We start from the raw sequence: 16,036 nt of genomic DNA on the forward strand, positions 1-16,036 counted from the left end.
GAGACAATGGGAGAAAGGAATTAGCATAAGAAAATACGTTCAAACAATAGATTAATATTACAGTATTCAGTCTTCTATTTCTTCTCAAAAAGCAAAGCAGAGAAACCCACCCTTTGTAGGATAAAAAGATACGGTGTAAGAACATACATGTAGTTATTTATAGGTCTACATACTAACCTCAGTTAAAATTTCCCACTGAGAACTGTAACTTCAAAAGAAGTTGATGGAAGGTGTCAAGATCAGACTGATAACTTGCAAATTTCCATTTAAGTAAGGAATGAACAAGTAATGCCCAGTATTTCATGTGTTTATTTGCCATAACATTACAGGGTAAGGAGTTAGATGGTAGCTTATACTGTAGAGAGAGTGCATTGAAGCAGGAGTTGATACTCATGAGAGAACAGAGAGAACAGAGATGCTACTATCAGCAGAAATACTATTTAAATTTCTAAAACCTACTGCTTTTCAAATTTGAAGGAAATAAAAGAAGATAAAGAAACATGCTACAGTCAGGCAGTGCACCATCTCACTCATAGAAATAGTAGCCTATTGTAAAGGCCACAATAACAGTTTCTGGTAAAAATATTTTTAGTAATAATACTAAGCAATTCCTGCCTCCACTTCTCAGTCCTACCCCCATAGTTCAATGTTCCTTCAGATGTGCCTCAAGTTCTGCCTGGGGATCCATCAACCAGATCAGCAAACTGGTGCCCATGAAAAGAGTCCTTCAAAAAATCAGATCATTCTTACCATGAATTAAGTCTGTCTTGGGTTCAGCTGTAACAGTTATTTTTCTCCTTCCTAGTATCTGGTGCAGTGCGTTTATAAGGTGGGGGGAGTCGCCCGGAAGGGCAAACTGATGCTTGGGTTGGGCTAGGTATCGGTTGGCGGGTGATGAGCAATTGTATTGTGCATCACTTGTGTTTATTGGTTTGGGTTTTTTCCCCTTGTCCTTTTAGTTTTGTATTCTCTCCCCTTGTTATTTCCCTTGTCATTATTACTATTAGTAGCAGTTTAACATTATACTTTAGTTATTGGACTGTTCTGATTTCAACCCATGGGGTTTACATTCTTTCAATTTTCCTCTCCATCCTGCGTGCAGGAAGGCAGGGAAGAAAGGGGGCAGTGAGAGCGCAGTCAAGTGGTTCTGAGTTACTGGCTGGGCTCAAATCACAACAGTCTTTTTCACAACACAGCTCCAGAAACCCAGAGTCTCAAAAAACTGAAGGGATGTGCACTGAAATATGGGAGTGAAAGTGAGTGAAGTGAGGGAGGGCATAAGTACCTTAGGTCAGTATACATTTATGAACTATGCCCTCCAATAGTGAAGCTCAAAATGCAAGTAATTCTAATATTGTGCTCCTTTAGCCAAGGACCTGACACTAATTATTGACTGACACTGAATCAATGAACCTGAACTTCTGTTTCACTTTATTCCACAAAAAGGGCCTTATTCTTTCATGAAGATCGAAACACGTTTCCAGCATTGTCCTGGGAACAGTGCTGATTATGACTAAGTTGATATGGAAGATAACCTCCTACCTTCCACTGCAAGAGAAGGGATGGTAAGATGCACCAGGACAGTGAAAGAACACTTTAGTCAGCCGGAGACATCTTGTTGTATATAGTGTATTAACACAGTTAACCTACTGCCAAAGTTAATACACGCTGCGAGGATATTTTCAAACACTGCATTAAAAAGAGCAAGATTTTAATCTGAAATGTGTCTCTGAGAACCATGAAATCCTGAGTAGCTTCATGGACACTGTAATTCAAATATGAAGCCTGTAAAATAGCAGGAAACCATACATCATGACGTGCTGGAGGGTACGATTACACAACACGGGGCTACAAAACTAACATTAAATACTGGGGCAGAGGTACACACAAATGACATGTCCTCATACCTTGAACCACTTAAAGCCAAAATGGTTGACCTCATGCACTGATTCATTAAACAGCTTCAGACAAGCAGAGAAGCGGCAGAACGGTAGAAAACAAGATAAACAGAAGAGAGGAAAGAAAAAGCATGCAATTAAAAGCAAATTATAATGAGTTTGGACAACATCGACATTTTAAAAATCACACATATCACTCCTACTTGGTCTAGGAATGTTCCTAACCTGTTATTTTAAAAAATCAAAGGATTTGCCATTAATATCATATGTAAACCAGGACTTTGCATTTTAAAACTCTGAAGCTACCTAAGGGTGTCTTTCACAACTCTACAAAGAACCTCCACAGAACATAATAAAACAAAGAGGCCATTCTTTTAAAGTGATTGAAGGAATATGAACTGAAAAACATTTGAAGAAAAGTCTCCTCCTCACCTTGGAAAAAAAGCTACTTGCAAGCACTTTATTACTTGACTGTATTTATCCTACAGCAAAACTAAATCCCATAGGACAAATGGGGCACAGCGGCTCTCCCGGTCCAGACTGGAACAAGACAATCCAATTGCTTTTCCTTCATGCCGTCTTGTTGGTCATATTTTAAACACTGTAACTAGTCAGAGCTGGCAGTTTAGTTCTTCTGTTGAAGTAAGACACTGCTGTCAACCACTGAAGGTACAGGTGTCGACTTTTCCCTCTTCCAAATCCACCCTTCTTTTTCCTCCTTCCTTCTGTACTGCAACATCCAAATTATTTTTTCCCCCGCAACACTGTTACTCACCATATTCTACCAATCTTTTCCCACAAATCTTACTCATTTTGGATCATTTCCTCTCCTCTCAATCTCTCTCACTGATCCTTATGGCTTATTGAGCCTCAGACTCCACATTTCTTTGCCTTGACTCATCTTCAGATTGTACACCCAATTCCAACTCTTCATTCACCACGTATTTCTCTTTTCACCAAGCTCTCACCATTTGATCTCATTGTGTGCCTCTCATCAGGCTTTGCTGGTGAATTCTTTTGAAAACCCTCCTTACTGCCAAACTACATTTCCAAAGCATTATTCTCTTCCCATATTCTTGTTTTAGGATGCCTCATGCCTAAATAAAGCTTCACTTCAATAACAACAGTTCCCTTGTTTACTAACCCAGACTTATTTATTCTCTCCATATTAAATCTGCTGCTAACAGCTCACACTGGAGACATCTATGAGGACCTCATGCTCAAGATGCTAAAAAAGAGTTCTCCTTTCCATCCTGTGACTGAATCTTCCTCACTACCTCATTTTTTTCCATCTAGGACAGAACTTCCATATTTTTGTTAATCCTGATAGTATCTTTGACTCAAACTTCTTTAAAGTTTATTTTTAAAAACTTGCAGGATTTCTTTAAATGGAATATCTCAAATATAAGACTTTTCTAACTGCATCTGTATTACTAAAGTTCTTTGGTAGGATTTCTTCTGTCTCTGGATCTAAGCAAAAATCATTCTTATGCAGGTTGTGCCCATTTGTGCAGTAATCTCCTTGTCTGTAGCTTTGATCACGTTAATACTACCAGCATGCCTCTTTGCTAACGAATCACATATAAGCTGCCCGTCCTTTGCAAACTGTACTTCACTCACTTTTCACTTTAATACTGAGATGACCTATGACCATCCTCTAGTAAAGACCCACATTATGTGTGCATAGAATGTGCAAATGTTCATCTTTGTGCTTACTTCCCTAACTTCAGATACTTCTAACCTCTACAAAATTAACACACTCTACCTTCTTTACAACTTTCCCCAAAAAAATTCATGAAGCCTTATGCATCTTGTTCTGCATTTGAAGCACAGGCTTCACAGAAGAGTGAGTTCTATATGCTTCTAGGTGCTCAAAGAATATAGAAATGGCCACTTTGTTTTGTAACAAAGAAATTAAAACATTATGATGTCCTAGGCATCAAATCACATACTGTGTTGTTTACTTTTGCATCTCAGTATAGAAACTTCTCCCTTGTGAGCTATGTATTTTCCTTTCAAGGAGATCTGATTTTTGATGTGGTATTCACTACCTAGTTAACATTTCTGTTTCATGCAATTTTTGAAAGGCTACAAGAAGACTGGAAAGAAGGCATTCTTGAAAGCACATTCTGTAACATTGTCTAGGATCTTAGGGTACAGCAACCAGAATTACCCTCAAAACAACTATCAGTGAATAGCTGAGCTTGACTCCAGTCTAAAAAGAAACAGTTGCTTTCTTCCTGAAAACTCTGATTATTACTAACATATTTGTATCTTTTTTTTCATTAAAGTCTGTGATAGAAGAATATATGTCGGAAAAAACCTCTTAAAATGCTCTAAAGTGCACTTAGTCAGAACTTCTTTTATTTAAATAACGAAGAGAAGATCATGCCACTGCAATGCAACCACAAGTGACCAAATGCTCGTTTGCTAATTATTGTCAAGTAAGGAACAGTGAAAAACATTGAAGAAACTCATAGAAAGCACAGTAAGAATGCTAAGTTCAGCTTCTGCTTTAAAAGTTTTATCAAATTCTCATCGAATTTTATTCACTACTTATGGTATGTTTTCTTAATGATTACTTACGTGAGTTAAAATCAGGCACATACATGATTCTTCAGAGCATCTTGTCAGTGGCACAGAATCAATTAATGCATAGAAGTTTATGCTTGTGGCTTCAAGACGCAAATGTGTATTTTCTGTGTGTATGCTTGGCTCAAGCCAAGGGATTTGTCTCTTTATCCAGTTGTTTTGCAAGTGCAATGAGACCACGGTTCACAAACCCAACTATGCTAATAAAAATCATCGTCTTAAAACACTTTCAATGAACAACACAGTAAACCTGTGTAGGGTTACACATAGGAAGATAGCCTTGACAAGTATGACAGATCAGAAGAGATACTACTTAATATTTTAAATCTCAGCATACCTTATATTTCTTTTTAACTTCAAGAAAACATTACCTATGAAATACAACTTATCATGAAGGCTTTGCAGACTTTTTGAGTTGTTACCTAATGTTGGAACGGTGATACAGGATCATCAAACAAAACCATCTGTGTTTCACGGTAAAGTAGGGAAATTGTACTTTACTGTCTGGTTACTTTCCTAGGAAGACTACCAGTGACTTTATAAGATTGCAGACCTGTTTCTCAGCATTCATCCTGGCTGACTCCTCTTGTGCTAGCACCATTTCCCGCTCTGCAGTTATCTGAACACTTTCTCTGAGTGCCTCTTCCAATTCTTCAATCCGATCATCCTTTTTACGTAGATTGTCCTGGAAAATGACGGGAGACTAGGTGAAGATGGCTTGTTTGGAATGACAGCCTTTTAATCAACCATGTTTTACGCCAACCAAAATGCGTTTCTCCCTCCCAAGGTGCAACTGCAGGCAAATTATCTTCACACAGAGGAGAGAAAGATGAGGTGATGCAAGAGTAGGAGGAAGATTACAGTAAAGAGAAGCAGAAATCTAGCAAAGCAGGACCTGAAAGAAAAAGTGTTTGCCTTCCGTGTTGGACATACCACAGTCCTTTCAGATTATACGGCATAAGTAAGCAAAGGTTGTTGGTAAATAAAGATTAGTAAGCAGTTCCAAAGAAGCACAGAAGCCAGAATTCATGGGAACATAGCAGGCATTGCCCATTTGTTCACACATTCATCAGCAGGCATGGTAAGAAGGGAAACATTGCACTGCAAGTTTGGAATTTGTCATTTCCAGGTTCAGGGGAAGAAAGGTAAACATTAACCCAACAGATTTTTCCACTGTTCAGATTAAGTCTTTACGGAAGTTTTTAATCAAAAATTCTCTAGGAATTATGAAGGGTTCATCTGGACTGTCTGAATCTCAGACATTCAAGTAACAAGACTCACTTAAAATTTATTCTTTGATTAAGAGCATCTTCATAGTTGCAAGTTCAGATGTCCCACATATATTCAAAGACCTTGGAAGAAAACTGTATTGCTTCTAAGAAAACATACTGATTTACTGGTTTATATAAACAGTGTACCTTAGAAAAAATATATACAAAACTAATAGTATTGTTACTTGTAAAGAAGACCCTCCTTACTTTAATACTGCTAGGAAAATAAATGTGTATCTCCTGCTTCTGCTGTAACAGCTTGAACAAAATACTGCAAAGCAGGCTGTCCTGACAGGTATATATGAATGTCTTGGACCACGGCTACTTAACGAATCTATCAGAAATGAGCAGCTTGATGGAAGATTTCTGCATTTCTTGACTTGCAGATTGGTTTAGATCATAGGATTCAGATGAGATATTAATGCCTGTTTAAGTTAACACATGGGCTTTTTAGCCATCTCAGCAGTAGTGGAAGAATAAATAACGTTTCTCTTTGTTTCTTGCATTTTGCTTTTTGTCAGATTTACCTCTTTGTCTTCTGACCTTTTGTATTTAGGACTGAAATTTTCCACTGTTTCTCTGAAAGTGTTTCACACCATATAAAGAATAAGGAAAAAGATGACTGACTTGGAAAAAAATTTGACCTTGCAACCTTCATAATGCAAGAATTAGTCATTGGAGTTTAAAGAACGAACCTGACTTACTCCTTAATTCCTGCTTTCAAGGACTTAGGATATATCGCCAAGGATACTTGTTATAGGAACACCATTTCTGGCAGTCTTAAGACTGCCACTTTCAACAAGAGTATTCCAGCAGAGATGCAAAGCTCTATATCAGACCAGTGCAAGACCTCTGGCACCACTGCCTTTGTGCAGAGAAAGGCTAGTATTCAACCACTAGCACAGGCGACAGTGTTTGTTAGGCTTTGCAGGCATGTTGATGGTTACTTTCCAAAGCGGCTTCACAGGGGAAGTAATTGCTGATTTCTAAAGAAACAAACTAAGATCTACATTTCAAAAACAGGAGTTGCAGAACATGTTTAAGCACTATCTGAATCTTTCTGAAACACTGAGAATATCTTCCACAACAAAAGATGAATAACAAGTTTACAAAAAACCTCAGAATATTTACTGTGCCAGACATGAATATTTACTTGCTTATCTGCATTACACAATAAATATTGACTGTGCTTCTTGATACATTATTGACAGATAGCCAAGTGTGGAAGTGTAGCTCTCCATTTCAAACCACACAAGTGGGAATGGTTCATTTGAACAGTTACATGTAAAATGGAATGTGCTTTAAAATAAGAATGCAGAATAAAACATTTTAACATATAAGGTAAGAGGTGAATTTGACATTGTATTAACCTTTATACCATATAGTACTCAATTCAGACAGGTGAACTCTTGAGAGACAGAAGAGCAATTGGTGGTAACAATACTGATCAAGAGAGTGACACATTAAATTCACTTGAAAAAAAAAATCTATATTCATATAGAATTACTTTCCCTAAATAATACACAAACTTAAACATGTATGGTACATGGTTTCAAGTCAAAATACTCCAGTGTTGACTACAACCAACTGCCTAGAAATAACAATCGTTTAACTTTAGTCTAATAATAACAACCCACCCAGTAAGGAGAGATCAGATAAAAGCTTTCACTTTGTCTCAGACAAACCTAGTTAAAAGATGTGCAAGTTCACTCTTGTAACGGTGTCACAATGTGTGTAACCACCTTACAAAACCACACCAATGCCTGTCAGGAGCAGGAGATTTTTGCTTAGCCAGATAGCACCTCCACTAGGGCAGAACAGTCTCAAGACTACTCTTTTAAATAATTGCTTTGTGTCCAACTTTCTGATTCATGACTAATTGATTAGCATGTGAATTGTTCTTCTTTAAAATACAAACTGCTGTTTCAAACAAAACGTACTAATTAGAGAAAAAGTAAATAAAAGCGCACCAGCATGTGTCTTTTAACATACTGGCATGTTTTTCCAGTTGTTTGGCTCTCACTCTGAAAACATGACAGACTCACGCTGACCTTCAACCCATACTGCTGTTTTCCTCTTTTTAGTCACATGAAGTGTTCTATCGTTACTGTGATAAATTAGCTTTAAACTCTGGAGAAAAACTTCTGTTAATTATAACTACAGTTATGACTTTTTTTTTCCTGTAGTAGCTGATCGTCTGAAGCAGTGGACTAGAGTACAACTTGAGTTGCTTTTTATATATATATATTAGAATGTGAATGACACCGAGGGTAAATTTATCTTCCTGTATTTTGACAAAATCACAGAATGATAAGCAGTGGCAGTCTCCTTTCACGAAGATTATACAGAAGAATATTCAAAAAGAAAACAAATAAATATTACTTACCCGTACAGTAACTGGATTCTTCAAGATGTATTACTTACCCAAATATCTCCGTGACCCTCCCTTCCTCTCCTCCCAAGTCCCATATGCATGAGATCGCACGGCAGAGATGGAATTAAACTGGGATAGAGGAGATAGCCCTGCCTTTATGCTCACTGGTGGCAGCACAAAGAAAATGAAAACACCATCTGACACTGCAGGAGTGCCAAGAGTTCAGGCACAGTAAAAAATTTTGCTACCTATCCTATGACCCCATAGCTGATTCGTATGCAAAACTCATTCCAATACATGTCTGTCTGACAGCCTGAAAGGAAAAGGAGGTGTGACTGATGCACATTTCTGAGCTTTTTCTTTCACTTCAGGAAGGAAATGGTAGGATGTCCAAGTGATACATGTTAAAAGGATGTATCAATTTAATCTATCCTGCATTCATGTGATGTGTATTCTGTCATGAAGTTTTATGTAAGTGTATGAAATAGGATGTATGTTTTCACCGAAGCATTTAGGTTCAATTAAATCTGAGGTATCCTGGCAAACTTCCTCATAACTGTCTTGAACTAGACTCAGAAAGGTCTTTATGGCCTAATTGCACTCTTTGAATTGGAATTAAGGTAGATTTCTTTAGTTAACTCTTGGGAAAGATTAGTAGCAGTTTGAGAAGGCAGTGAAATGCTTCTTTTATATGTTAAAAATATTTACAGGACTAGCCAATCACATAGGCAGGGAAAGATGATTTCCATATAAACCTGTAATTAATGCACCAGCATGTTTTACCTGTGTGCTTTCATAAACCAGAAGGGAAGAATACAGTACTGGAAGCGTTTTGAACTAAGAATAAATTATTTCCTAAACAGTGAAATCGTTGCATCATTACAAACGCTTATTCCTGTGAACTACTGCTCTTTCTTATCACGTATTTCCTCAAGAAGCCACAACCTAGATAAAAAAACCTGCTGATAATGATCTCAGTCCATTCTAGATGGAATAAAACTCTCCCTAGAAAGAAAAATCCTGGTTTGTGAACTGACCTTCCACTAAGTAAGTGGAACCTGGGAACTCAGGACTGTCAGCTGCCTCAAGTACTACTTAGAGCTTCCTCCTGGATGCAAACTGTCATTTAGTTTTTTATACAATAAATTCTTCACATTTGGAGGCAGGCCATCTACAAATGTTAGGAATTTTGCAGTTAAAAAACACAAGGACCTATTTCTAAAGATCTCTGCAACTCTGAAGTGCATGTTGGTTAATTAACAGGAAAAAATGAAATCTTAATAAATTTCTTCCATGCAGTTCCCTTGCTTCCTGTCTTCACCCATAACCAGTATGGGCACCAACTGTGAAGAGGAAAAACAGGTTCTGCTGTAGTCAGCTCATTACTGAGGACTTCTGATCTGCCATCTCAGAAGTCTACCGAAAGATGCCCAAAGACTTCTCACTAAATTACGGAAGGTGGATTTCTGCAGTGCTGGTTGCTATGAAAGATGCTATGCCAAAATGGGAAGGCTACTCTTCAGAAGAGGACAGTTGATGAAAACAAACGGATTTGTTAACTGATCTCTGCTTTCTCTGAAAAATACTTGTAAAAACCTGCAGCTTTTTTTAAAAAGACCTTAAGACCTTTGAAAGAATATACAATGTGATGGTACCAAAAGATTAAATTACAGTTGCATTTGATTTCAGAAGCAATCATAGGGTCTTAAATTCCGGTGAGGCTTCTTCATTCGGTTCCATGTGCTGACCAAGTACTTGAAATCAAGTCTCTGAACAAGAAGAACATGCAAACTTGTCACTTGTAAATACCTCTTACACTGATGAGACAATACGTTGACTTGATGGGTTTTCAAGAATATACATTGGGTAAATGTAGGCCAGATCACCATGGTACATAACCTGAATGGTAGTTATCATAGAATCTAGCTCAAAAAGACTGTTCCGGGTCCCTGTGCAACTCGTTCCAAACAAGAGATGTTCATGGTGGATCATTTCTCCCACTGTATTCATTACCATTTCCTGAAGAAAATGGCAATGAAAAACTCCAAAGCATGCTGTCTTAAAGAGTGGAACTGAAGGTGACTTTATAAATTCCTGAAGAAGGAAATACCTTTAGGGTTGGTATAGCTTGGTACCAAGATGTAGCATGAACTACAGATAAACAGAGATCGAATACCAGAGATAATGAAAATAAAAATAAAGTAACAGAGAGGTGAACAACCATGTAAACAGCTGCTACTGTATATATTGCTGGGCATAAACAGGACAGTTTATATAATAACCACAAATACTAATACTATTATCATCAATGTTGCATACAGCTGACTTGATGCCCTCAATTGGTAGAAGAACTTCAGCACTGGGGGTTATCTATGATTGGGAAACCTCTGTCTGTCTAGGCAGAAGCTGAGTATATACAGTATTAGGTTTATATGAAGTCCCTGTGTCTCACAGAGTGAGCCAAAGAGGGGTTTTTCATAAGTACATCAACAGCATATGTAGTTGTCATGAGTTCCTGAATGAAAGGAACGGTCTAAGAGCTAAAGAGACAGAAACTGCCAAGCAGGAGCTCCTCGACCAATGTTTCCTCATCTTTGGAGAGGTCAGACATAAGATGCATGACAGCTATCTCATCATGTCAACATCTGGGAAATTGTATCTGCCAAATAAGACACATGGATTGGAATTCAAGCCTGACAAGTTGTATAAATGCAGAAAAATAACTACATGTGACAACGAAATAAAATTGCAATAGAAGAATTTCATTCCACTAGGAGTTGAGAGGGAAGTGCAACAAAGCTGGCCACAGCACTGCGTATACCATACTGAAAACGCAAGGGACAGTAGAAGGCAATGAGTACATTCTTCTGAGAGCACCACAATGGCAAAAGAGATGTGTACATCCAGAATGTGTGTGCACTGGTGGATCATCAGTTGCAGAAAGAACAAAAATATATTTATAGTAAAAAGAAAAAATGGATAAAATTATTTTCAGACATGATAAATTCAAACAGTGCACTAAAATTAGCACAGAGGGGAAAAAAATCATTAAGAAACCAACAGTTTATGAGAAATGGCCAGTGAATTTTTCCTTTGAAATAGAAAGGTAGGAAATGGAGTGGTGCTTGGACAGCAATGTCCCTTGAATATCATTGCTGTAGGTCAGGACAACACTCAAGAGTAACACAGGGCTAAAAATGATGCTGCTGACAAAAACATCTGCTCTTGTATACATGGGAAAGACACACACTTTAAAAGTTATTTGTATCAACATTTGCATAAATGAAAATCATAAAATGTGCTCAGCTACCAAAGTTTGTAAAATATAAAGAATAAAAACAGGGAGGCAGCTGCTCTACCCTGCACAAAGTTCTTGTGGCTACCTACCCCATAAAGGAAGAAAGAAAAAAACCCATAGAGAGAGTAAAATATGTCTGTAAAGTAACATGACAAATTTCTGATGGAAAACGTATTGGTACCAAGCTTAGTTACATAGAAGCTAACTGAAGTGGTAAGCATCAGTTAAAAAAAAAAAAAAAAAGCTCTTCTCTACATGGTAAGAAAATAAACATAGAATTAATTCATCCATCTGAAGTTATGTGAACTCATTTCTGTTCTTAAACTTACAGGTCACAAAGAAGCAGCAAAATATACACAAGAAATGGCATTCCTATACAATAGCATTAGTACTGAATGACAGCTAATACTAAAAGGAATAATTTTGAGGTATGTCGAGATGTAAATCATGTTCCATGTGTGACACATGTATAATCCCAAGGGCAAAACATACATGCATTTGTCCCTAAAACATATTTACATAGGAAAGAACTCCATCCAAACCCCTGAAAACTGGAAAAGAAATATACCAGTTCTAAAGATGGACCGTAACAGATAATACCCAGATACATATACATTACTATTAATGGATCTAATTTAAATTACAGGGAAGTGAAAGGGGAGAAAAATAAATTTTAGTGAAGAGAAATGCTTAATTTTTCACCCTACTTCTTGAACACATATGAAGTCCTTAACAAAACTTGTGCATGTAGCTATTACTGCCTGAAAATTGCTACAAAAGTATTGTATACAGTGTACCCATTGTATGTTTCTGAACAATATACAGTACGTCTACAAAACCGTGTGAACAACTCCAGCTGTTCGTATTGTTTTCTTCCAAGAAATTTTTTGTTACCACTCAGGTGTGTTATTTCAAAAAGTGTTTTCAAAATACATAGCAGTTTTATTCTACACCTGGAGCAATCTAAAATACACAGAGCTTGTGGTAACGGTAAGAAAGGGTAAGAAACAGTAAAATACTAGTTGAATTATGCCCACCAAAAAGCTCTGCAATTCCATTGCAATCTAGATTATTTATACGTTTCTTGAAGGAGAACAGAGAGGAAGAAAAGAAGGACAGTTACAGACACTATTACACAGGCCTAAAAGGGAAAGGCAGAACTGATTATTCCTATGAGAAACTGGCAACGTTTCTTCCTGATAGCTGCCATGCTTTTGACACTTCTTTCCTGTTACTCTAAGCTTGGTGCTCCCAACACAGCAATCAGTTAGGTATGTTGGTGTCGTATAGGCACTTTTCATCAGCAACAGCCTAGACAGAGTTAAGTACCATGCCAATACTAACAACCAGGTTTACCATTTAGCAGCTCAAGTAGGGTGCCAACAGCTTTAACATTTTGCTTCAGCTGCTGCAAATTACCACATTTGTATTTTTTAAAAGCTACAGGGACTAAACTTCTATCTAACCGCAAAGGGTCACTGCATGGACTATTGGAATGAGACCCAAGGCTGACAATACAGTTGTGAAAATGCTCTGAACTGAGCAAAAGCATGTAATTGTTATGGGGGCTTGTGGTTTTTCTTTGTCTGCTGGTTGGTTTTTTATTTTATTTTATTGGGTGGTTTTTGAGAGGCTAATTGGGAAAATGCTACTATAAAAGGATTTCTTCTTCACACATAAATCAGTACTATGACTCAAGATCCTAAATTGATATAGGATTACAGCAAAAAAAAAAAACAGTGGCAGTTTTAACTAACTGCAATATTAATATTAATATGAAGCTTGAACTCATACATTATTCCCTTGATACAGCCCTAGTCCTCTGAACTCTCTTTGCCAATGTCAGTCCTGTCATCATCATTGTACTAATACATCACAGTAGTTGTAAGACCTACCTTTCTTTGCTCATTTTCAATCATTCAGCAAAAAAAGAGCAGAGAAGCAGCATGCGTGGACAGCCAGCTATAGAAGTTCATTTCTCGTCTTCCCCCTTTTTCATAGCTGAACATATGACAAAAATTGCTAGTGATACACCACCACTTAGGAAATGTTTAGTCAGCAGCTGATGCCATTGAATCTCTCCTGCTCTTTCAATTTTGAAGGGAATTCCTGCAGTTGCCTCTGGTCTCATACATTCCTTTTAGTCTCTGATGCCTCTCTCTTGATTTTCATCATAGTAGAGCAGCTATTGTATTTGTGCTAGCAACTAATTCTTTTAAAGCAACCATCAGTTCAGGGATAAGACTAACAGTCTAGCAAGATGCTATTGCTAACCGCTATTCATTTTACTTTATGTAAAAAATGCCCAACATTATTACTTTCACTCATGCAGATGTTCCCCTATCTCCCAAACTTCAAACTAGAGATCATCAAACCAATTTCATGTCACAATTAAATTATCACTGTTTTTCATGCCATCTGGGAACATTCCAACCCACCCACAATCCCCCTGGAAGCCAGCTGTATTCAGCTACTAACAAAATATGCACATATTAATTTAGGGAAATGTTTTACTTAAAAGATTAAAAACTGGTTTCTGTTATCAATACCTTTACAGTAAATACACAGATCAGTTTTACCACTGTATCTAAAGTGTAAGCATACATTCGAATACAAGAAATAAATATATTTGGCTTGGATACAATAACAGAAACTTAAAAAAATGCAGTAAGAACGAATCAGGACAAACAGATGACTTAGGTGTGCAGCAGCAGTCAATTCATATGCACATATGGAACATGAAACCTAATAGACAAAATTTGTAAGAACAGAATACTGAAAAGCAAAAGTTAAAGTTAGGCATTTAGACACTAACATCATCAGAAAACAGTTAGTTTAAAAGTACTGAAATGAAGTATTTGAAATAAAAGCTTCCTGTTGGTGTATTTTCAGTGTTGCACTGACAGCAGCATTTAAGCAGGCAATGTAGAATTGCAGTTTCCATAAAAATTACCATTTCAATTCACTGGCATAAAAGCCAAAAGGATAAGGAAGTGTAAACTCTTCACATTCTGATAGATTCTCACTTCTTTGTATGAAACTCCAATTTCTATAAAAGCCTAAACTAGTTCAGAGGAAAGAGAAAAACAGTTATTGTTTTTCTTTAGCCCTAAACATTCCAAAATGATCATCTGTTGTTCTCAGCCTGTAAAGATGGAAGAAGTACTTCCTGGCTCTTGTCCTCACTCATTTCTTTTCATGTGTAAGTGTTTAAATTTATTTAATATCTGTTGAAACAGAAGCTCATCCTTATGTTTACTATTTTATTCCTTTTTTTCACCTCTTCTGTTTTTGCGATATCTTTTCTGTGGTGGATGGCCCACATCATTGCACATTATTCAAGACATGAATTCACTACCAATGTGCACAGTGGCATAGCAGTAATTTCTGTTTCGGTGTTTAATATTTCTTAACATTGTTTTTTTAATAGTTCTGCTAACCAATAATATTTTCATGAAAATACTTATTTTAATTCCAAGACTGTTGTCCTATGGTAATATAGCTAGATCAGAATCCATCACTAAACCAGCAACTAAACCAACACAATGTCCTAAACTGAATTTGTCATAGAATCATAGAATAGTTTGGGTTGGAAGGGACCTTAAAGATCATCTACTTCCAACCCCCTGCCATGGGCAGGGACACCTTCCACCAGACCAGGTTGCTCAAAGCCCCGTCCAACCTGGCCTTGAACACTGCCACGGATGGGGCAGCCACAACTTCTCTGGGCAACCTGTGCCAGTGTCTCACCACCCTCATAGTGAAGAACTTACTCCTAACATCTAATCTAAATCTGCCCTCTTTCAGTTTAAAGCTGTTCCCCCTTGTCCTGTCACTACACGCCCTTGCAAGAAGTCCCTCTACAGCTTTCTCGTATGCCCCTTTACGTACTGGAAGGCTGCTATAACTGTCAATGAAATATAATTGTCGATGAATTATAATAATTGACTATAAACATTTTGTAGAATGTTAAGGAGACCGTCATTCCTTAATCTTCAGTAGAAGACTTAGTTTTTCTCACCACCTGCATTTTGATCTGAAAGTACCTCAAACAAAATTCAACAGCTGAAAGGACTGGTGTTGACTTGCAGTATTTCACAACCTTCTGTCAAATATGAATACACGATTTGTAGTGTAAGCCTCAATCCCAGCTAATATTTGCACATCACAATATGAGCAGTTATTCTGATATATCCTAAGAGTGTGTAAATTTTAGCCAGAGGAAAAGTGCTAAAGACAGTATAGGCTTTTTTCAATAGAAAAACACCCCCAAAAACACACACACTTCCACCCGCAAAAAAACAAACAACCAACCCAGAGTAGTTTAAGGGTGACAGCAACTCGGGCAGCTTAGTAAGCAAGATTAAGAAATAATACTGAATTAGAATGAAGTGAATTAGGTTTAATTACTATTTGAAATTAATTAGAGGAAATTTTTAAATGGAAATGCCGAAGCATTTTTTGTCACAGGTATAGAATTAAAAAAAAAAAACAAAAAAAACCCAACAAAAAACCCACATGCATTATTTTTTTAAAATAAATTCTGAATTCTGTCTGCCTTTAGGTGCCCATCATCACCCCATTCCCTCTTACTTTCTACTGG

At 37.2% G+C, this 16,036-nt stretch overlaps 1 protein-coding gene across 1 annotated transcript in view; it reads right to left on the reverse strand.

Annotated features, from left to right (window-relative positions):
* LOC104408822 (ELKS/Rab6-interacting/CAST family member 1) overlaps positions 1-16,036 on the reverse strand; it is a gene marked incomplete at its 5' end in the record, with an annotated part of 177,792 nt that overhangs the window by 106,998 nt on the left and 54,758 nt on the right. Inside the window, one exon of the mRNA XM_010018544.1 lies at positions 5,044-5,175. Within this exon, the coding sequence (XP_010016846.1) occupies positions 5,044-5,175 (132 nt within the window). The remainder of the gene's footprint in view (positions 1-5,043; positions 5,176-16,036) is intronic.

The sequence above is a fragment of the Nestor notabilis genome, unplaced genomic scaffold, assembly GCF_000696875.1.
Source record: "Nestor notabilis isolate BGI_N333 unplaced genomic scaffold, ASM69687v1 scaffold5557, whole genome shotgun sequence".
NCBI classification, from domain to species: Eukaryota; Metazoa; Chordata; class Aves; order Psittaciformes; family Psittacidae; genus Nestor; species Nestor notabilis.